Here is a 24126-nt window from a genome sequence, read left to right as displayed (position 1 = left end):
GGATCCCCAGTGGCAGCACTGGTTTCATTGGGTTTTCTGGAGAATCTGCATCCAGCTGAGCTCTGAGGACCAGAGCGTGACACAGCTCTGCCACCGAGCCATCCCCACCAACACACACCACCCTGACAGACAGGCAGCAACGGAGCAAAGGTGATCCATTTTAGTTATCTAAGTTAAAATAAAACTGTGCTCTGAGCTCTTACGGTGACGCTCAGCACATTTCATTTCACTGATCTTAACTTCTAATGGCAGACAGGAAATCCAGTGACAGTGAACTCTGAGGTGCTTTACTACTTGTGCCTTCAACAGTAATCCATTCAACATATGGGTCCAGTGTTATCAGATTTTGTGCAGGTGAGGCAGAGTCTTTGTTTTGTTTACTGTAATTTCAATAGTAGTGGTAGTAAAAAAAAAACAACAACAATACTAATCATAACCCAGCTGTTTGACAGATCTGTCCGTGGCTTCAGCAGCGATGAAGATCACCTGCAGGTTTTGTGTTTGCAGAAATATGAGGTAAACAGGCCCCACCTCCTCTTGTGTATGGGATTACCTAAAGCTCCGGTCGCCACGGAAACAGCCAGCCTAATTGGCAAATGTAGGTTTCAACCAAATCCTCACCAGAGCAACTTCACACACACACACACACACACACACCCATACATACACATATCACACAGTCAGCAGCTAACTTAGCAACGCTGAGCTAATCTTTAAGCACATTAAGCTTTATGAGGGTTGAGCACAAAAGCTGCTTACGCACACATACTCATCCACACACACAGCATCACATATAGAATGATAGGAGTTTAATAAGTGTTTTGGGACCTGTACTTTTAGGTACTGTTGTTGTATTTTTTGTTTTAGTAGTATAACATGATATTTTGAGATTTATTAAATGTATTACTTCTGACATGAGCGTCAGCTCTATAACATTTGGTGTTTGACCTCGTGTGTGTAATCAGTCTGGGTCAGTGTGTTTCAGTGTTGGTGTCTGTTTGTTCTTAATCATGTCAGTTTCTATATTAACACAATCTCCCACTTTAACATTAAATTGGACTTTTCATTTAATAACATGACATGTCCAGGGTGTACCCCGCCTTCGCCCGATTGCCGGCCGGGATTGGCTCCGGCCCCACCCGTGACCCCGTTCAGGGACTAAGCGGTAGAAAATGAATGAATGAATGAATGAATTTAATAACATACTTTAATGTGTTAGACTTTAACTTCTACTGTAAAATGAAAGGGAATGTAATGTTTCATACAGCTTATGTCTTGTTTTCATATCTTTGTCTATCATTTCTATCAGTAATAATAACATTGAGTGTGGTTTTAGGGATGTTTACACTCACTAAACACATTGGATAGTCTTCCTAAAGCATTTTCTCTTGTAAGGGTAAAAATGAAGCATACAGTTTGACAAACAAAAGAAATATAAACCTAATCTCTGCTTAAACCCAACAAGGTTATGTTAGAATTAAACAGTCTGAGATTACATTTTGCATGCTAGCACTAACAAGCTCTATTGTGCAACACAAGAACATTGCCGTTTCATTGTTTCCATGTCCTCTGCATGGACCATCAGCCTGTAGGGATGTTGACTTTTTACCTGGGACATGTTAGGTTAGCATCAGTGTAATAATACGTTCTTGGTTCTCGTTTTTAAATTTGTCATGTGAAAAAATTTAATGGTTTAATTAGCAATATAGTTACAGTGAACAATGTCTGACAGCTCTCATTTCAATAAAACTGGCGGTAGCTGGCTAGAAATGAAAATCTGCGTTTGTGCAGCCAAAACAGATAAAGCTCCCAGATTGAATCCCAGTATTTCCAGGGAACCTTTGCTAAAATTTGCCACTATTCTCTGAGAAATACCTGCTGAAACTTAATCTTTTAGCATTTGTCTGTAAAGTAATCTCCTCTAAATCTCATTAATGCTATCATGCCAATGCAAAAGTGTGACCTTGAAATGCCACTATTATGTTAATATAACTGGATTACTTGTTAAGATGCTGCCATTTTTTTTCAAATTACAGACCTTGTCATGCTAAAATTACCACTGAATGCCAATTGTGTGGCAAACAAAAAAAAAAGAAAAGTAAATTAGCCACATAGCGTGAAAGAATAACATCAGAAAATCAGAGTAAACATTATTTCATGCAATATTATCTGAAATAAATTTAATATGTGGCAAGAAACATACCAGGACAACAGTGGAACTGTCCCAGTAAGTAATAATTTTAAAATCACAGGAGAGACAACCAACCCATCATATTCATCCAGCTTGCATTCCTTCATCACTGAGAGAGCATGACCCTTCCTCTCTGTCACTGAGGAGAGAGATGTGTAGAGAGAAAGACAGATGGAGAGACATTGAGATGGACAGAGACAGGAGTGTTCATGCACGTGTGTGGTCACATGTATATAAATGTGTGTTTGATGGCTGCCAAAAAAAAAAATTGGGACAATGGATATCACACCATCTGCTGGGTGGAGGTGGAGGAGAAACCAAGAGGAAAGAGGAAAGTGGAGAAGACAAGACGGGACCAAAGCGGAGAGGAGGATGAAAGAGTGAACAGGGGAAAAGGGAAAAGGAAAGGAAATTAAATGAGAGGAAAGTAAATAGAAGAAAAGTAATGAAAAAAGAGGAAAGGAAGGGAAAGGAGAGGAGGATATGAAAAAACAGAGAAATCAGGGAAGGAAAGGAAATTAAAGTAAAGGAAATAACAGGAAAGGAAATAAGAGAGCCAAGAAAAAGAAAGGAGAGGTACAGGTTGTTTCCCTCTATCACAACAGATGGGCTAAGCCACGCCCCTTGTATCAGGTTACCTAGCGACCAGAGACTGCCATTAACTCTGACCTTTGGACCTGCTCCACACACAGATTTCACATCGTCTTCTGATGTCTAGAAAGAGGGCATCTAACTGTTCCTCACAAATAACTTTAACACTTTAGTAAAGCCATCCAAACATCTGCCATGGGGCCGCCCGCTGTCATTCTGATGTATAAAGTAACAGTCACTACCAAACATTATCCTGGATTTCCTTATGTATAGAAGAATAAACAAATGGATGGACTGACCAGTGATGTCAGTGCAGACATCGGCCATCTTGAAGAGGGGAGCCACATGTTCTCTGTAGATATGAACAGCCTCCTTCTTGTGGCTGCTGGGGTTGATGAACACCTTTAGATACCTGGGACGTTGGCTGAACCCTGCACACACACACACACACACACACACACACACACACACACACACACACACACGCTTGTTTTAATCTCTTATTGAGCCTTTACATAGACTTACATTAATTTCCTGGAGACTTACCCCATCTTTAGCCAAACCTGAACCTCGCCCTAACCTTAAATCATTTTCTTTTTGCAAAATTCAACAATTTACATCATGGGACTGGCATCTTGTACCCATGAGGGAGGCAAATCCCCACAAAAACAGTGTACTCCTGTGTTTTGGCCACCACAAGTATAGATAATCAAGGCCACACACACTGTGAATCAAAAGGAAAAGAGGAGTCAAGCCCTTTTATTATTAAATAAGTGGACAAGATATGTGCAATGTATTTATGGCTAGTTAAAACTATAATTTAAGATATCTGCAATTAAATTTTGACGAGACAAAATTTGAATTAAACATATCTGCAATAACATTTTGTCTAGTAAGAATTCCTCATTGACATGAATGGCAAAACTAATTTAAGATATGTACAATTAAAATTTGCCTATTCAAAATTTTAGATATCCAGTCACATTCTGACTAATCACAATTCCATTCTGGATATCTGAAATGACATCAGACAACATGCCTTGCCCCTCCTGTGTTATCCTCACTTCCACCCATCAGAACAAATCATGGAGTTCACAAAGTGTAAAGCCGGTGTTTGTCCTCAGTTACATCCCAGTAAAACTAAACATCTTCAGGTTTTGTTGGTTGAACAAAAGGAAAACTGTGATGAATACCTTTTCTAATATTTATATCCAAGATACACTCTATCAGATACACGTTACCATCACTGACATTCAGTAACTAATGCTTATGACTTCATGTGACCTAAGCTTGGATCAGCACCCAGGTTATTCATCATAAATTCAAACATTAAACTATTCTGTATAGATGAGTTGTACTGTAGGTTGTATGTATGTGTGTGTGTGTGTGTGTGTGTGTGTGTAGTATCGACTCCAAATTACAGACACACACTGCCCCCTGTACAGCTCATCATTAGGCAGATTTAGAGACCGTATTATAAATCCCCATAGACCAGCGCAGATCAATATACGCACACACACATCAGCTCCATTATCCAGCTCGTTACTATAATCTGCTCCCAAAAGGCCATGACCCCACCCTGATAATGATCCCACACACAGTCATAGAGTGTACCCCCTGCCATCGCTTCACTCCACGGCTCTGACCAATATCTCAGGAGTTCCTGTGAAGAGGAGCTACCCCAGCACCCCTACCACTCTTCTCGCTACTAGACCGCCAACATTACAGAAGCTCCATCCCACTGGTGCCCCAGAAAACTCTTACCCTCTCTAATTAACCAGTGATTACTGTGTGAGCCCAAATCCCAAAGAACAGATTATTAAATCTAAGAACCTGGAACAACGCAACAGTGTTTGGCATTTTTGCTTGTAAAATAGTAAGAGTTACTAATCAATCTCTCTTCCAATCTTAGCCATTATAGCCAAGGTGCATATAATAAGACACAGAACACAAAATATTCAGTAGATATGTAGTTATGATTAATTAAATCAAGCAAATTATTTCAATAAATATTATAAAGTAAATTGTGACTTGTTGTGTGACCCTAATGCTTGAGTGGATCTAATCAATCGATGTAAAGATGCAGAGGTGTAAAAACACTGAAAGCAAACTATCTTCTGAGATTATTTTTTCTGCATCACTACAAATAAAGTGCATTTAATTTTATATCAATTCTGGGGCCTTTGCTGTTCTCACTATATCTACTACCTCTTGGTTCTATCCTGAGAAAGCATGGTGCCCTTTTTCATTGCTATGCTGATGATATTCAGATTTATATGCCGCTAAAGAGGAAGGATAACTTTTCAATTAAACCATTATTGGCATGTCTTGATGACGTTAAGGGCTGGATGACCCTAAGTTTGTTAAAACTTAATGAGACAAAGACTGAAGTTACAGTGTTTGGCCCAAATAAGTCTGGTGACCCACCTTCAGTTGACTTAGGTCACCTGGCGTGGTATGAGAAACAGACGATCTTGAATTTGGGCGTAAAAATTGATTCTGGTCTGAAATTTGACTGCCAAATTAATGCAGTTGTGAAATCTAGTTTTTTCCACCTTAGGCAGATAGCGAAGGTAAAGCCTTTTCTTGCACGCCAGCAAGACAGTAATCCATGCATTTATTACATCATGTTTGGATTACTGTAATGCACTTTATGTTGAAGTCAGCCAGTTGTCACTTGCTCGTCTCCAATTGGTTCAGAATCTGGTTTCCCGTCTTTTGGTTGGAGCGCGTAAATGGGAGCATATAACCCCTATTTTTGCATCCCTTCACTGGCTCCCGGTGTCCTTTAGGATTAATTTTAAGATTCTTTTATTTGTTTTTAAGTCTTTAAATGGCCTTGCACCATTGTACCTTGTTGAGCTTTTATTTCCTTATAGTCCCTCTCTGCGCCTCAGATCAGCTGACCAGCTCCTGCTGGGGGTACCAAGGGCTAGGCGTAAACTTAGAGGGGACAGAGCGTTTTTCGTTGTGGGGCATAAGCTATGGAATGCGCTGCCTCTTTACATTAAGCAGGCCCCCTCGTTGGCCATTTTTAAAACTTACTTGAAGACCCATTTGTATGCCTTGGCATTTGATATGGCATGAGACTCTGTTTGGGCTGAGTTTTGGTTTTGGATAGTATTTTGTTGTTTTGCTATCTTGGTTCATTTATTTTATTTTATTGTTGTTTTATTCTTATTAATGTAGTTGTTCACGTGTTTATATGTTTCAAATCGAATCTTATGTTAAGCACTTTGTTTGGCTTTGGCTGTGTTAAAGTGCTCTATAAATAAAGTTGAGTTGAGTTGAGTTGAGTTATATCTACTCTTCATTCCTTTTCGTATATCATAAATGCCCCCCTTTCTGTCTCTCAACATAACTATAGTATAGTACAGCATATTGTCATTCACTGCTTCCAGGTGTTTATGGTTTGTCCGGTCAGTGATGTTCAACTCTGCTCAGACACGGTGCACTTTTTTTAGTCTCAGTGTGACCTGCACTTCCTGACAATATGATTATCTCCAAATAAATGTTGCTAAGAAATCAATGGAAGTTGCAACTTATAACACCAGGACCTGCTTCACTATCAAAGTAATCCAGTGATACTTGTGTGGACATTCATGGGTACACTGCAAACAGAATTGCTAATAGCTAATTGTGAATACTTTTAACCATGCCAATTTTCCAAAATATAAAAATATAGGCTATAAACAGGTTCAATTTGCAGGCCACAGGTGGAAGATTTATTACTTAATAAAAGTAGTAATACCACAGTGTAAAAATACTTCATTACAAGTAGAAGTCCTGCATTCAAATTTTTACTTAAGTAAGAGTACAAAAATATTAACATCAAAATATATTTAAAGCAATGCCACAGTGTAAAAATACTTCATTATGTAGAATGGCACTTTTTCACATTACTGTACTGTATTAAAATTATTGATGCATTATTGTGTTCATCACTTTAATGTTACAGCTGGTAAAGGTGGAGCTAATTTAACTACATCATATGCTTACAATTTGCTGAGTAGGTTGTGAATTTTTCAACCAGGGAACAATAAATAATTTTTATACTGTATTTTGCTTTATTGATCTGATTCTGAAAAGAAGTTAGCAACTTAAGTTATAAAATAGCAGATTAATGAAAGCAATGTCGAAGAGAAATAGTCTTGATCTGAACACCTAGAACGAGGCCTCCCTCTCTATACATGACTGATGCTCTTTCTTACACGGTCCCATAGGAGATTATGTCATTCAAGTTGTTGATATTTTGCTACAAAGAAAGGCAGCCAGACACGTAGATGCAGAGATCAAGTATCCATCAGATCATCTCCCAGCCTCTGTTACTATGGTGCTGCTAAAGTGTTACCATGGTAAACAATCCCAGTGTTGTCAAGGAGCAGTGTTGAGTTTCTGACACTGAACACAGAGCTGCTGAATGTTGTTGACAAGAACATTTTATTTTGGTACAGACCACCTGAGGTCAGTAAGCAGCACTAATCAATTAAAAGCTTTAAATGCCCAGTTTAATCAGACTCGCTGTTCAGTAATTTTGTAAGTATTCTCTGTGGAAAATTGGTGCTTTTCTCTGTTTGCTATCACTGTAAAATTAACACATTTTAGACTGTTAGTTGGACAAAACAAGCCAATTTATGTCACTTCAGGAAATTATGACAGGCATTTTTCAATGTTTTATAGTGACTAAACAATAAATTCTCTGAAATATAGATAAACTGACTCATAGGTGACACAGGCAACAGAAAAACCTTTTTTCAGTCTATATAATATTTGGCAATATTCCTGCAAATTGGCATGATTAAAAGGATTCCAAAATAGTTATTAGCTGGTTCTGATTGCAAAGTACCCATGAATGTCCACATAAGTATCACCAGATTACTCTGAAGTGAGTAGTGAAGAAAACTCATATTTGACTTGATTTCTTTTCAGCCTACAGGGTCTAGTGAGACTCAAAACAGACCGACACCATAAGCTGCTGCTAATTGCTCTTTGCCCCTCCAATCACGTCTTGTTACCTAGCAATGACATAAACTACGGATGCCTGGTTGCAACTAACTATACAAAATGCAGCCTCCAGTCTGAAGCTAGTGTTAGCTGACAAACAAGTAAATTTGTCAACATTCTGGTTACTGCTAATGTGTCAGAAAGCACTAATGTTACACAAAGTCTGAGTTACTCCCAAATGAATATCATATTAATTCAATAAAAAAGTAAAATCATGACCATGCTAGGTCACCAATGTTACCAAAACAAATACATTAGCATTAAATGTTAATGCATCCAGAAAGAAGAACACCACATCTGAATCAAATCTGAGTCATTTGGCTGCTTGTAACACTCTCCATCTCAACAAGCCAAACCAGTGTTAACCCTGGTTTTTGTCCTGTCTTTGTTCCACTGTCTCTATGCAATAGAACATAATGTCTTCAGTCTGGGAGCCACTGTTTTAGACTTTAAGTGGCTGAGAGCTCCTCCATGGCTGGTTGTTTCAAATGACTAGTCACGGTTTGAAAATTGCTTTCTATGACCTTCACTAGGTGGCGCTAATTTACAAACCATACTTTGACAACACAGGGTAGACAACCTGGAATAATAATAGAAGGGCTGTAGGCAGCAGAGTGTCATGAATGGGGGGTAGTATAGAAACAGATTTGACTGATGGCTTGATACTGCAGCTCCAACTCTGGCCATTACTGCGAGGAATCTGGTAGCATGTTATTTCACAAAGGCAAAATGGCTGCCCTCATATTCGCAGTTTTTTAGATTCACTTTTGCAAAGTGGCAGGAAGAGGTGATGTGTTGTCCATTTTTATATACAACGGACAAACACGGACACCATGTCTGCTACAACTTGTGTACAGCTTAATTCACAAAATAAGAAAGTAGTAGTAGTGTTCCTGTACATTGATTGGGAAGTGTATGAACATGTGCTGCTGTACAAATAAAGTTTGTTTCCTGACAAACTAATAAAGCATTCAACCTGATTAATGTAAGAGAGAGACAGGTTGGTATGTCACTATGGATACACTCATCAGCATCAGTTAATGTGTAACAGAGGGCTGCACACATTTTATAGAGGCGTCCTCCTCAGATTGCACACTCTCTTTTGTTAAAACATACAAAAAAGACACAATAAGGATGCACACACAGTTCAGTGTTTGTTTAACCTGGTCTCATGTCAGTGAGTGTCTCAGCCAACAATATTACAGTATTGAGTTGTATTTACTACTGCAATCATCGCTCCTTCTCTGTGATTGTGTTTGTTGCATTAGGATCTTGATGTTGGAGAATAAAGTTGAAACATTTTGATAAAATAGTTATTTTCACAGTTAGAACTAAATCAATTTGCCAATCAATAGAAAATGACCTCATCTGCTATTTTCATAAACAGATAAGCATTTCAGGCATTATCCGCTGTCTGGTTCCAGCCTCTCCATTTTTTTTTCTTTGCTGCTTTTATCAGTTTCATTATAAACGAAATATCTTTGTCGCTGTGACCCAAACTAACAGCTCTGTAAGCAAGCAGCAGACTGACATTGGATTGACAAGACAATTAATCTGGGAGGAGTCGTGACGGCACCTGGCGGCCTGGGTGAGCTCAGTCCAGCCGCCCCATGGGCTCCGCCACTGCCACCGGCCTGTCAGTCTGTTGTGCTGTTAAACAACTGCAGTCAATCCATCCCTCCGTCTGACTGCGTGTAGGGCAACAGACTCTATACAGCACCACTGCTCACCTTTTGTCACTCTGACTACCATTCACTCTCTGTGCAGCGTTCTGCAGCTGCCTCACACGGCAAATAGCTCAGAATAACGCTGTGGAAACAGGAAGTGTCTGCTCTCTGCTCACCATTGTGCAGCTGAATGTTCAGATCTGAAGGTTAAGAAGTGGCGGTGGACTGCCTGCTCCACAACGCCATGATTCACACAATACGCTTTTCACACTGACCTCTGGCTGGAAAATAGGCTTAATGTCCGCACAGCAGAGGAGCGACCGAGCGTGTTTAGTACACACACACGCACACACACATATACACGCCACCACTGCAATGTGAAGTCACAAAAGCCGTCACAGTTTGATGTGCAGTGTGACCACACGAGCTGACACACGACCTGTGAGCCCTTCATGTTTAAAGAAGTTGTGACTTTGCTGCAGGGCCTCTGGTTTGATGGACAGACAGATGGACAAACAGACAGGTGACCAGTGATATGTCAGACTGATGCTATGGTGGCAGGACAACAGCAGCGCCTGTGTGTGACCTTTAGCCTCCTCCTTTATAGATAGCTTGTAATGTCTGTTGCAGCCAACAAACCTGAAACATTGAGTGTGCTTGTGTGTGAGTTAAATCCATACAGCCCGCACTCCAACACTGCTATTGTGTGTTAAGTGTCAGCCAGGCACCGCCCAGTACAGTGCACCTGGGAAACCAGCATATGGGAACTTCAGTCTGCAGCAACATCCAGAACTCTATCAAACAGGTCCTGACAGGAGGTGGTCATGTTCACTTTTTTTTTTCATAAGAAACTAGTTAAACTAGTTTAATATGATTAAATCTATACAAAAGAACACTTATGCAATTGCATACAAAACTGAGGGTGTGATATTTAAAAAGTTAGCTGAGAGAAATCACATTTTCATCAGAACATAATTGTTAGGAAACAGCGTCGTACAGTATTTACACATAATTTTACTGTATAGCTACAGTAATTATCCAGCAGAGCAAAATTTGTATTCATTTGGGGTCATGTTTGTGTCTACCCGATGAAGTCCAGTATTCACTGTCCCTTAGCTCTGGTCTCCACCCACTCATGAGGAAAATAAACTCAGTTGGCAGTTTATACTGCAGGTCTGCAAGCTGAACTCTAACACAACATTCATGACATAAATCCTCATTCATGAAGGTGATAACGTTAACTTTGAGTTCAAACTGTTCTAGAGAGTTGCTGATTAAACTGTATGTTTACTTGTACTGCATTATACAGCACAGAGAGGTGTGTCTGGTATTTAGCCTAGCCTTTGGAATGGAAGATCTAGATTCAGGACTTTGATCTCACCTTCATCCAACACCTCTGGGATGAACTAGATTCTCCAACTGCCTATGTTTTTGTAATCATGTTTAAATATTGCATAGAGGTGTAACATTCAGATGCCCTCATACTTTTGGCCTTGTAGGGTGTATTGGCTGAAGCTTTAAGTCTCTGCAAGATCACTGTGAACTAAAGGGAACTGCACACACACATACAAGTTCACATAGACAGTAGTTCATCTTATCTCTCTTGCAGATAATATCACTCATCTGCTGAAGCCATGTTACTGAATACTGCTGAATGTGTGTGTAATCTGTGTCTCTTTGTTGTGGTGGATTAGCAGATTAGCTCTACTCTCTGATGTAACTGTGACTCACCTCATTAAACTGAGTGGTGAGCAGGCTGATAGAAAACAATGAAATTATAATCTGAGCATCCTTTTAACTATTGTCCAAAAAAATTAACACCATTCATACTGGCTAGTTAGCCAAACGCTAACAGCAGCTGTTGGATGCTACTCACTTTGGTCCATAGACTGTAACTCCCAGTCAACAACTGTCCTAATAAGTAATTTTATTTGAGTTCATACAGTATTACTGACAATGTCAGGTTTAAAAGCTATAACCTGACCTGTAGGTGAGTTTCACAACACAGCTGACTTTAATTTAAACAACACTAAGAATGTGTTAACACAGCACCACTTTAGCTACTGTATGCCCATTGTTTAATGGGTTTCTTCAACCTCAGACACTTAGGAGCTACTTTTATCCTTAGGATGTTTTGTGAATATGGCTCTAAATCATTGGACCATTAAACAACTTAAATATTAAATACCTGAGTCTATCTGTTTATTGTATCTGATGGACAGGTGGATGCATACAATGACAGACAGTTAGTGCTAATAACAATATTACTCATTGTATAATCGTCTTACAGTATGACGTTCACAAAAGTACCGAGTCAAGTTCCCGGTTTATCTCAGCTGTTATGTACCATACAACTCTCATTATCAGCCTGGATTTTTTTGATTAAGCCATCACATTGACAGAGACTCCACAAAGGGCCAAGGAGGCTCTAAACAGGGCCCTAAATTGGAATTAAGGGTCATTGCATCAAGTCATAAAAATGTCACTAAATGGCATTTAACAATTTGCTTGGTTTGTGGTAATAAAAGTATCCATATTTAGCATTTTCATTGTCAAAATTTTTTCTTTAATTTTGTGCTTGCTCTTCATACAACAAGTCATGGGTCCACTCAGCTCTGAGACCCAAATTGGTCCAAATTCTATTCAGCCTACTCAGGTCGGGTAGGGTCTGTGTGTCAATATGTCAAGTGGAGCCAAATAGGCCTGAGTGTATGCACTATCAGATGAGGAGAATGAGAATTGTGAGCTACACAGCTCACCAAAACTTTGTTGAGGGAACTGAACACTCAAACTTATTTTAGCAAAATAATTTTAGGATACTTATTCAGGATTTATGCTGTTAAATGTGAGTTTTCTGGGATTTGATTCACAGGTATTAAACAGGTTAAAACACTGTCTTTTGTCTAATTATCCTTGCATCTATTTGGGTCAAGTCTGACTGTTCTCGGTTTCCCCTTTTATGTAAAATCTTAAACCTGTGAAGACCTCTGCTTCTTACTGGATGACCATCTGATTGTGTGTGTTACCTCTGAGCAGGTCCTTTAGGGTGTTGAACCAGAGATGCGTGTGTTCGGCGGAAGCGTTGTGGAGATGCAGCGTGTCCTCCTCCAGCCTCCTCCCTCGTCTCCTGCAGCAGAACAGGGCCACGCCGAGCACCGCTCCCCCTGACTGCTGGCCCACCGCTCGTCGCTGCTTTACCTTCACCGCAAACACATCCCGCAGCAGCACAACACCTGGCTGCAGCACACGCACCTCCCCTGCAGAGAGAGAGTAAGAGTTACCACACAGCACAACGCAACACACATCTGACTTGCTGCTCATTTTTGCAGAAAGTGCAGACTTGTTTGAAAAATCTGTGTCACTTTTCTGTCTAATCAAACACTAATAAAACAGAGATGTCTGTGAACAATCATATTATGTATTATTGTTATTTTATTTTAATTATTGGTTTATTTTTCTATTTTATTTTCTCTTTCTCATACACATAAATAGTTCAGTTTTTAATTCTGTGGATAACATTATCTGTTCATTGATGCAAAAAGAAGGGGTTTCACATATTTTGTCCACTGCCATTGTCAGTCAGTAAATTATGAACTTAGCATTGTGCTGCTGGTTCACCTGTGTTCACATTACCTGATATAAATAATTGTATTAATCACTAATCCACTGATCAGCAGAACATAACAGCAGCGCCTGTCAATTAATAAATGTAATCAGAGAGGAATTCTGAAACCTGATTGGTCAGTGTCAGATTAATCATCCAATCCTCTGAGGTTACTGTCAGCAGAGCTCAGTTGGTACACTCAGAGTTATGTAACACACATGGTTGTTATTAACCAAGATGCTACAGCAACTCAGCCGGTTGCCAGTTTGTCCCAGTGCCAACCACAGCACTGCAACTAAGAATAAATCCTATGAAGAACAAAAAGCATTTCCTCATAGACCACCATTATAACAGAGATGTCTGTGAAACTGGTGACAGGGCACTTGAAACTGCAAACAAGGTTAAATCTGACTTTTTATTATGTCTTTTGCCTCAAACCATGATAATTCTATATGTGTAAATATGTTCCCAAAGCCTTTAAAGTGTGTGTACATTCAATCCATAGACAATTAATCATCATCGTCACATCCAGGCTAGCCCCCGTTCTATTAGCTTCAGTAACTCATTTAGCCTTTTTGACATTGGTCTTTCTGAAAACAATGAAACATGTTCCTGGAGTTTATTTTCCATATCTACTAAAGCAGGTGCTATAGGAAACTGTAGACAACTTAAACAATGATTACTTTGTTAGCATAGAAAAAACTACTGCTCCCATGAAGAACTACAAGAGCAACATTTAAATTAACCTTATTTGGATTTGTCCATAGCCATTACAGTCTCCAGTGCTCTCTTCTAAAGTCATTGTAGTTCAGCTGTAATCCCTGCTGCCTGAAAACATCTACAGAGTTTAGACGTCTCTGTCCTGCTGTTAGTACAGACATGCCTGAACTGTCCACAGCCCCTCGACTCATTTATGGCCTCATCTCTTCTGTCAAGCTGTAATGTTTAGCCCACAGTGATCTAGGGCTTAAAGGAAATGGTGCTAAAACATGAATACTGAATAAACAACTATAACAGATTGTTTTTCATAACAATGCCATTTGTATTTTAGCTCAGACAGGGAGGGACACATCACAGCAGGTGGACAAACATCTGCACATGAATAAACACACTCCTTAATGAGATTTAGTGATCCACTTCAATGAGAAATATTCAAATCCACCCATGCTGTTTTCATTATTTACCCATCCAGATTTAAACCTCTCATGATTTGCAGCCCTACTACAGATAATATGTATAGTGTATCTGACATGTAACAGACTAAGATAAACTGACAGATATATTGTTGTTAAGTGGTTTAAAACACATTATTAATGTACAACAATTATAACTTCTGCCATGAACAAATTTGATATTAGGACAACTGTGTTTTACTATATTATATTCACCATCTGTGTATACAGCCTCCGCTTGTGGGTGCTCACAGGATGAGTTATAATTATTTATGAGTACACTGATGTTGATCTGCTTACAGCTATAGTCGGTTATAAACTATTTATTTAATTAGGAGGAACGTGCAAAATAAAGTGTTACCGTTTAAGGTTAATTATTATTATTTTATTTGTTAAGTACAATACATCATCTTCTTGTGTCCTCCTTTCCTGCAATGCATTTCTTTTGCTGATTTTCTGGAAATATCATTAAAATTTGCACTAAATGTGATGTAAACCTGACCCATGTTAAGTAACACTTATTTAACAATACTGGAACAGGAGAGCAGTTTGCATGATCAATGTCATTAGTGACAGTGAGAGCAGCAATGCAGCACTGCAGCCTCAGTGAGTGAGTGTGTGTGTGTGTGTGTGTGTGTGTGTGTGTGTGTGTGTGTGTGAGCTCTGTGTTTGTTCCATAACTCCCCGCAGTCAGCCACATGGCCTGGTCACCATGAGACTGGACTGCCACTGTGTGTGTGTGTGTCTACATATCCAATAATTTGACATGATTTAGTCTTAAATTAAGATTTATACAAAGGTGAAGCCTCCATGGATTAATATGAAGCCCTCACAATTATAACAATAGCAACCTAACATGTGTATGTGCTATATATTTACCGTATGTGTGTTTGTATGTTGTGTGTTGGTACATTGGGTCGGTGAGGGCATGATGGGCTCATCTCCATCTGGAGGCAACCAACACGCTATCTGTGACGGGTAAATACAATGTGTGTGTGTGTAGCAGCTCTGCAGGTTCTGTCAGCTCAGATCAGAGTCATCTTTACTCTGGTGGAGGAAGAATCTGCCTCGCTCTTTGTTTGGATTTATTTTTTCATATCCACTTTTTTAAATTAAGATGTGACATGACCTGCAAAGCATACAGTGGAAGAAAACTGAATAAAAAGTGATGAGTTTCTGTAACAAACCTACAGAAGTGGCACCAGTTTTACAGATAGCCTGATTGAGCTCATGGTTTTGGTATACATTAATTGTTTTGGATTGTTTCTACAGAAAGCGAAATTGTGCATAAAAATGTGGACAGAAACACACTTATAGAATCAAAGCACTCTTCTGGATAATATCACAATAAAAAGAATCAGCCTTTTACTAGCCTGTTAGAAAACATGTGAAGCATCTCCTCCATTCTGTAATTGTGGGAGGATCATTCTTGTTTGTGATTGTCTCTCAAATACTATATTCTGTCTGGTTTTAGGTACTTTGGAATTTGTTTCTCAAGATATATGTGTGGTGTTTGTTCCTATGGTGTTTTGTTGCTGCTTTCTATTGCTGCTGGAACACAAGAATTTTCCCATTGTGGGATCAATAAAGTCCTACGTACCTATCTACCTACCACTATCTACTGAAATCTGTCTGATTGTATATTTAGTACAAAGCTATAACATACTTTCTTGCCTAGTAACTGGTCATCATTTGAAATTCTTTCATGCTACTGTAGGTTTGACTTTCTGTACCAATACAAAACAGGATCCATTTTATCTGACAGCTCAGATTTCGTCTCCCTGACAGACAGACAGGCTGCTGGGTGAGACAGGAAGAATTGATGCATCGAAAAAAATAACAGCTGATTCATTTTATAGAAAAATATCTAATGAACACACACACACAGCATGCTGACAGGCTGACTGTGTGTGTGTGTGTTAATCTCCTCACACTGAGAGACTCTAATAACCCCCCACAGGCTGAACCAACTGCTGTCTACTATTGCCAACACACACACACACAGTGCTGGCTTAATGACATTAGCTTGGATGAAATACTGCAAAACAGGTTGGATTCAACAACACACACACACACACACACACACACACACATTCATCCTTGTTTTTGCCACTTACTGGTTCCCTACATAGACTTACATTCATTTCCGGGAGACTTCCCTTAACCCTTACCCTAACTTTGACCAAAGCCAAACATTGCTCTAACCTACACTCTGCCATTTTCATAAAATTTGATGATTTACTTTGTCCAGTACTGATGAGGGAGGCAGGTCCCAGAATTACACCATCTTTCTCCACTAACCAGCTCTATCTAAATATATTTCATCCATCCATCCATCTTCATCCGCTTCATCCGAGACCGGGTTGTGGGGGCAGTAGCTCGAGCAGAGCCTCCCAGACTTCCCTCTCCCCACACACCTCCTCTAGCTCCTCAGGAGGAACCCCAAGGCATTCCCAGGCCAGCCGGGAGACATAGTCTCTCCAACGTGTCCTGGGTCTGCCCTGAGGCCTTCTCCCGGAGGGACATGCCCGGTATACCTCCCCAGGGAGGCATCCAGGGGGCATCCTAAACAGGTGCCTGAGCCACCTCAACTGGTTCCGCTCAACGTGGAGGAGCAGCCTCCTCACGGGTGACTGAGCTCCGCACCCTATCCCTAAGGGTGCGCCCAGCCACTCTCCGGAGAAAACTCATTTCTGCGTCTTGTATCCATGATCTCATTCTTTTGGTCATGATCCAAAGTTCATGGCCATAGATGAGGGTAAGAACGTAGATCGATCGGTAAATTGAGAGCCGAGTCGTAATACCTTCTTCACCACAACGGACCGGTACAGAGACCGCATTACTGCAGACGCCGCACCAATCCGTCTGTCACCCTGCCGCTCCATTTTTCCCTCACTTGTGAACAAGACCCTGAGATACTTAAACTCCGCTTGAGGGAGCAACTTGCCCCCAACCTGAAGAGAGCAATCCACCTTTTCCTGATTGAGAACCATGGCCTTGGATTTGGAGGTGCTAATTCTCATCCCTACCGCTTCACACTCGGCTGCAAAACCCGTGTCGGGGGGAATGAGGAGATCTTCAAAGTACTCCTTCCATCGGCCGACGACATCCTCAGTTGAGGTCAGCAGCACACCACCTCTACTGTAAACAGTGTTGACAGAACACTGCTTCCCCCTCCTGAGCCATTGGACAGTTTTCCAGAATCTTTTTGAAGCCAACCAAAAGTGTTCCTCCATGGCCCCACCAAACTCCTTCCAGGCCCGAGTTTTTGCCATGGCAGGGTAAACGTGAGCCTTGACTCTTTGTTCATCATAAGTGGCCTATGAACCGCCCTTTGTCTGGTCTGTCACCCAGGACCTGTCTGCCATGAGAGACCCTACCATGGACATATAGCACCTGACAACATAGCTCCTGGGATCATTCAGGCACTTAAACCCCTCCACCACGTTAAGGTGTTGGTTCCAGGGACAACCAAAAGCAGTGCAGTACATTACCAAAATAATACATAATGTTACCATTATGATACTGTACCAAAAATACTACCACAGTATCACCTCAACACAACCACACCATAAACTGCATTTATCCGTAAAGGGTCTGAGTGGAGAAGAATCTAGCCACAGGGGTTGCAAGCCAGTGACTTCTGTGTTGGTCCCAAGCCCAGATAAATAGAGAGGGTTGCGTCAGAAGGGGCATCCGGTTTAAAAACATGCCAAATTTAAACATGCGAATCATCAGTGCGAATTCCATACCGGATCAGTCAAGGCCCGGGTTAACAACGACCGCCACCAGTGCTGTTGACCTACAGGGTGCTGGCGGAAATTAGACTAATGTTGGTCAAAGGAGAGGAGGTAGAAGGATTTGTAGACAGAGAGAGAAGAGGAAAGGCAGGAGTATAGGTCTGAGAAAAGGGACTCTTAACGTTGGCACAATGACAGGGAAAGGTAGAGAGCTGGTGGACATGATGGAGAGAAGGAAGGTACATATAGTATACTGTGTGTGCAGGAGAGCAGGTGGAAGGGTAGCAAAGCGTGTAGCATTGGAGGGGGATACAAACTGTTTTATTATGGTGTGGACAGGAAGAGAAATGGGGTAGGAGTGATCCTGAAGGAGGAGCTCATAAGGAATGTGTTAGAGGTGAATGTAGTCAGTGGTTATGCTCCACAAGTAGGGTGTGAGTTAGAAGAGAAGGAGAGATTCTGGAGTGAGTTAGATGAGGTGATGGAGAGAATGCCCAGAGGGGAGAGAGTGGTGATTGGGGCAGACTTCAATGGGCACATTGGTGAGGGGAACAAAAGTGATGAAGAGGTGATGGGCAGGTTTGGTGTTAAGGGAAGGAACCTAGAAGGACAGATGGTGGTGGATTTTGCTAAGAGGATGGAAATGGGTGTAGTTAACACCTATTTCCAGAAGAGGGAGGAACATAGAGTTACATATAAGAGTGGAGGTAGGAGTACACAGGTAGACTACATTTTATGTAGACGAGGCAATCTGAGAGAGATTAGTGACTGCAAAGTGGTGGTAGGAGAAAGTGTAGCCAGACAGCATCGGATGGTGGTGTGTAGGATGACTCTGGTGGTCAGGAAGAAGAGGAGAGGAAAGATTGAAAAGAAGACCAAATGGTGGAAGTTGCAAAGGAAAAAATGTCATGAGGAATTCAGACAGAAGTTGAGACAGGCTTTGGGTGGTCAGGAAGAACTTCCAGATGACTGGGGAAACTACAGCAGAAATGATCAGGGAGACAGGTAGGAAGGTGCTAGGTATGTCATCTGGAAGGAGGAAAGAAGATAAGGAAACATGGTGGTGGAACGAGGAAGTACAGGACAGCATTCAGAGGAAGAGGCTAGCTAAAAAGGTGGGACGTTTGTGCATAACTGTTCTCCCTTTGAAGCTCTCTCATCTACGTCTAATTGGCACCACCTGACACATTGTGTACCTGCCCCACCGCCCTCTCACACATTAGGAGAGGATAGTGGTGGAAACCTGGAAATCTCATATCAGATATATTCAGCATAAAATAGCAAAAAACATATCGGTATTGGCAAGGGTTAGACATATTTTGGACGGGAAAGCACTACGCATTTTGTATTCTTCATTGATTTTACCATACTTGGAGTATGGTGTTGAAAACATTACCTGGTGGAATTCAAAAACTATTTAATGAAAGGGAAGGGGGATACAATTTAAGGGGTCAGTTAAATTATAAAATTCATGCTATACGTACAACCAAAAAAAGATTCTGTATTTCCATAAGTGGGGTAAAACTATGGAATAATTTAAGTGTGGACATAAAAAACAGTAAGAAAATTGATGAGTTTAAACACAAATATAAAGGTATGTGTCAATCAAGATATGGGCAAGAACAGGCTTAACGATTAATCAGGTGTAACATTGGGAGTGTGGTGTTTTTAGTATATCACTAGCGTGGTGTAGAACAAAATTATCCATGTAGTAATACTGCTTGCAAACCAATGATGATAAGATGACGTTAGGGGGTAGGACTAGATAAGTCTAACTTCTTCCTACTCCGTTCAAGCATGTACTAAGTATAAGCAAATTGAAAATATATTTGTGGATATGTGTGGAATTATGTGTGTTGACATATTGACTGTTGTTACATGTTTGAAAGAATAAATCAAATCAAATCAAAACAGATGATTCACTGTGGCGACCCCTAACAGGAACAGCCGCAAGAAGAAGAAGAAGAAGGGTCTGAGTGGAGAAAGCATCTTTTCAGTTCAAAGTGTGTTTTGTTTTAGCTAGCTGGAGGTATAACGGTTTCTGCGTCTACCTGCAGTCTTACAAGAAGTCATCTCTTTCTGCTTCTACATAAATGCCTGAAACACTCATTTCACTTAAAGATGAGATTTACACTTTATCCTAAGTGTTTTCAAACACTATTTGCTAGCTTTACAAGACGTTTTGTTTCGCCAATCTGGGCCACATTTCCCTAAAGCATCTTTAGGCCAAGATAACTGAAAAATAATTTTATATGAACCTTCCTAAGTTTAACAGGTGTTTCACAGAAGCATCAAAACCGAGGAGTGCCCTCTACCTGCTGCAGATTAAGAAACTTCAGAACCTGCAGGATGAACCAAAACTTATTTTTATTGTTTTTGTTCATTTTTAAGCCAGTACTTTCATTATGAACACTTATTGTATGTTCTCAATTAGGTGATAATGTTTAAATTAGAAAATAACACAACAGACACGAGTCATGACTTGAGTAAATGATCTGTCAGTTTCTATCATTATTGTACCTCTCCTCTTCATGTGTTTTACCCATTGACTGTATATAAAAACTGGACAAACCCAAAACTGGACAAGTCTGAAACATTGGTTCCCAGAGTGAAGACAGCATATTATTTTGCACAGAGAGAGTGGGACAATGATAGAGCAAAAAAACCAGGGTTAATATCAGTTTGGCTTTTTTGAGATGGAGAGTGTTAGAAGCAGCCAAAGGACTCAGATTTGATTCAGATGTGGAGTTATTCCTTCAAGGTGTGTTGCATCTAAAGCTAATGCGTTTGTTTTTGTAACATTAGCGAAATAATATGGTCATGATTTTATCTTTGTATTGAATTAATATGATTTTACTTTGGGAGTAATTTGAGCTTTGTGTCACATTAGCAGTAACCAGAGCATTCCACTAGATTGACAAATTGACTTGTTAGTCAGCTAACACCAGCTTTAAACCTGAAGTTGCATATTGTACCAGGCATCCATGGTTCACATCGTCACTAAGAAACAGAACATGATGGGAGGTGCAAAGAGCAGTTAGGAGCAGCTTATGGTGTCTGTTGGTTTTGAGTCTCTCTAGACCCTCTAAGGGCGGCACAGCGGCACAGTGTTTAGCGCCGTTCCTTCACACCAAGAAGGTTCCCAGTTCGAGAACGGGCCAGCCTGGGGCCATTCTGTGTAGAGTTTGCATGTTCTCCCTGTGCCTGCGTGGTTTCTCTTTGGGTATTCTGCCTTCCTCCCCGAGGCCAAAGACATGTAGGAGTGAGTGTGTGTGGTTGTTTGTCTACATGCCAGCCCTGTGATAAACTGTCCTGGGTGTACCCTGCCTTTCGCCCAATGTCAGCTGGGATTGGCTCCAGCCCCTCCGCTACCCTATTCAGGAATAAGCAGTATCGATAATGGATGGACCCTCTAGAGTGAAAATAATAGATTAACTTTAAATAAGCAAAGATACACTGAAGTGTATTCAGCATCATCTTCAGCTCAACAGACCAGTGGCATTGTGTATATGTTCCCACTCTTAAGTTCTGTTTTGTGAAATGTGTAGAAATTGAAGAACATTCATTGTATTGCTCTTGGAAAACCCTCTTTGTCTTTTAGGTTCAATTATTACTGGGTAATAAGGCCCTGATTAACTTCCTCTGATCAAGAGCCATGCTCTAATATTTTCTATGAGAAGCATCCAAATTGTCTCCCATGCAGTGGATGTGTGTGACCAGATGTCATGTTTCAGGTGGTCTCAACATGACACAACTTCTCCATTACAGCACCAGCTGTCTTGACACACACACCACCCCATCTCTGATCACCATGACAACCTCTCACTGTGGTAACTGACCTGAGGGGGTCTCTGGGGTGACAGGGGTCCAGGTCAGTCTGGTTCGGGTAAGCAGGACATCGTGACTTTTCTTACCCAGTTTGAAGATGCCGTGCAGCACAATACACTCACTGACACACACAAACATACACAGAGAATGTATTTTAAAAAATTAGTTTTATCAATGAAGTGACTGATTAATCAATCAGTAGGTCATACTGATGGTTATGACTGCAACTAGCAATATCGATAATCTACTGATTATCTACTGATTTAATCTACTCATATTACAATTTATTACAATTATTCAATGGATCATTCAGTTTATAAAATGTCAGAAAATAATGAAATGATTTTAATTTACCCCAACCTGAAAACATTAAGTCAAATGTCTTGTTTTATTTGACCAACAATCCAAAACCTAAAGATAAACTCAAACATAAATGACCAAAAAAAAACAAACAAAGGCATTAAATCCTCACAGGAGAAGCTTGAACCAGCAATGATCTGGCATTTGTCCTTAAAAGATTCAAAGACTATCAAAATAGTTGACTATTAAATTTATGTTAGTTGCTTGCGTGGGTTCTCTCCGGGTGCTCCAGCTTCCTCCCACAGTCCAAAGACCTGCAGCATAGGTTGATTGGTGTCTCTAAATTGCCCGTAGGAGTGCTTGTGTGTGTGAGTGGTTGTTCGTCTGTGTGTTGGCCCTGCGATGGGCTGGCGACCTGTCCAGGGTGTACCCCGCCTTTCGCCCGCAGCTGGCTGGGATTGGCTCCAGCCCCCCGTGACCCCGTTTGGGACTAAGCAGTTTGGAAATTGGATGGATGGATGGATGACTAATTGGTGCAGCTCTACTGCTTACATTGCTGACCTCTGACCTCTGACAGTTTTTGCTCAGAGGTAAAACTGTCTGACAAACAGACTAAACCTGACTGGGGCCTAAATTAAGATCATGGGAACAAGATGCTCTCTTCCTTTTAAATAATATTCTTTTCATCCACCTGTGTTAACAGTTTAGCAATGTTTGGACAAAACTAAGTGTCTACATGTATTTGATCATAAACCAAACTATTGGACAAACTTAAAAAATTAAGAAATTAAAGGTTAAGTTCAGTTCGTCTGTAGATGAATATAGCAGAGCTATTAATGGAGTTAGTTAACCAGTTCTTTACATTGTGTTTACATTGTGATTACTGTGACCTATTAGTTTAACTAACTACATTCAGACGTTGTGTGTGGTGTATTAACACACCTGTCATTTCTGATAGATGTATCTCGTGTGGCTGAGAGATGTGTTCTTGGATCATTACTAATAGAAGCAATAAATAGTAGCCACAGTACAGCCACTGTAACTGTATTCATAGACCATAAATTCAACCATAAATGCAGCTGTGTGGTCTAATGAATAACCAGGCAGAGCAGCTGCACTCACAGCTGGTGGATAGATTCTGTCACATTTTGGATTTCTGACAATAGGAATGAACTACAACTGGATTGGTCCAAACTGTAATTATGGATCTGGGAGAATGTAAAAACAATATTGTGATAAAAAGAGTTTCAGAGGAAAAGAATCCCCCATAAAAAGTTCATTGATAGAACTGATGTCAACCTGAGAAGCATGTGGTCTTTCAGCTGATCTGAAAGCAGTGAAATAATCCTGGGTGTTTTCAAACTATTCAACTACATGTTGATGCATCAATTTATAACTTTTACTGTGACCTAGTTAAAAGGTTTCGTGATATTTCATACTCTTATTGGAGAAACGTTTAAGGCTCTTCTTTCTTTGTGTTTTCCGAGACTTGTGGGTCTGTCCGTCACCTGTAAAAAAGTAACCACTCACCTTTGCTCCCTTTCCTCCTTCATCCGCTGCTGTTCTTCGTCTTCGTCTTGATTCTCTTTCTTTTTCTTCTTCCTGCCCCTAGTCTCTCCCTTTTTCTTTGAGCTGTCTCTCATGTGCAGCTCGTCGTCACGCTCCGACATGTTTATTGGCTAATAAACAAACAAACAAACAAACTGTGTTCCCCCCTGATACACAGGGCGGCAGATAGACGTGCAGTAAGCTGATCACCACTGGCAGGTGTATTTCCGGGGTCTTGTCGCTATGGAAACATGCAGCTTAGCTCACGAACGCGGTAGCTCCACGGGCGTGCGCGCTGTCGTTTAGTCGAGCGATATACAGAGTAAACTCAAAGTCACGGTGTATTACTGTACCTTGGCTAGTGTGTTTAATAGGCTATAGGCCTATCTAATAATATATATTTCAATAAGAGATATACTTGAGTAGAAGTATAAATTGCCATGAAATGGAAATACTTAAAGTACAGATTCCAAAAAATCTG

The 24126-nt window shown here is 40.5% G+C and overlaps 1 protein-coding gene across 1 annotated transcript in view; it reads right to left on the bottom strand.

Annotated features, from left to right (window-relative positions):
• Positions 1 to 23880, bottom strand: part of cerkl (CERK like autophagy regulator) — a 30885-nt gene extending 7005 nt beyond the window's left edge. Inside the window, exons 1-6 of the mRNA XM_020609465.1 lie at positions 23628 to 23880; positions 21809 to 21918; positions 12480 to 12710; positions 3082 to 3213; positions 2267 to 2330; positions 3 to 122 (exon numbers count right to left, since the gene is read on the bottom strand). Of these exons, the coding sequence (XP_020465121.1) occupies positions 3 to 122; positions 2267 to 2330; positions 3082 to 3213; positions 12480 to 12710; positions 21809 to 21918; positions 23628 to 23767 (797 nt within the window). The 5' untranslated portion in view covers positions 23768 to 23880. The remainder of the gene's footprint in view (positions 1 to 2; positions 123 to 2266; positions 2331 to 3081; positions 3214 to 12479; positions 12711 to 21808; positions 21919 to 23627) is intronic.
• Between the last annotated feature and the right edge of the window lie 246 nt (positions 23881 to 24126).

The sequence above is a fragment of the Monopterus albus genome, unplaced genomic scaffold, assembly GCF_001952655.1.
Source record: "Monopterus albus unplaced genomic scaffold, M_albus_1.0 scaffold99.1, whole genome shotgun sequence".
Classification (NCBI taxonomy): domain Eukaryota; kingdom Metazoa; phylum Chordata; class Actinopteri; order Synbranchiformes; family Synbranchidae; genus Monopterus; species Monopterus albus.
The sequence above is the reverse complement of the archived record's forward strand: the minus strand, read 5'-3'. Positions and strand labels throughout refer to the sequence as shown.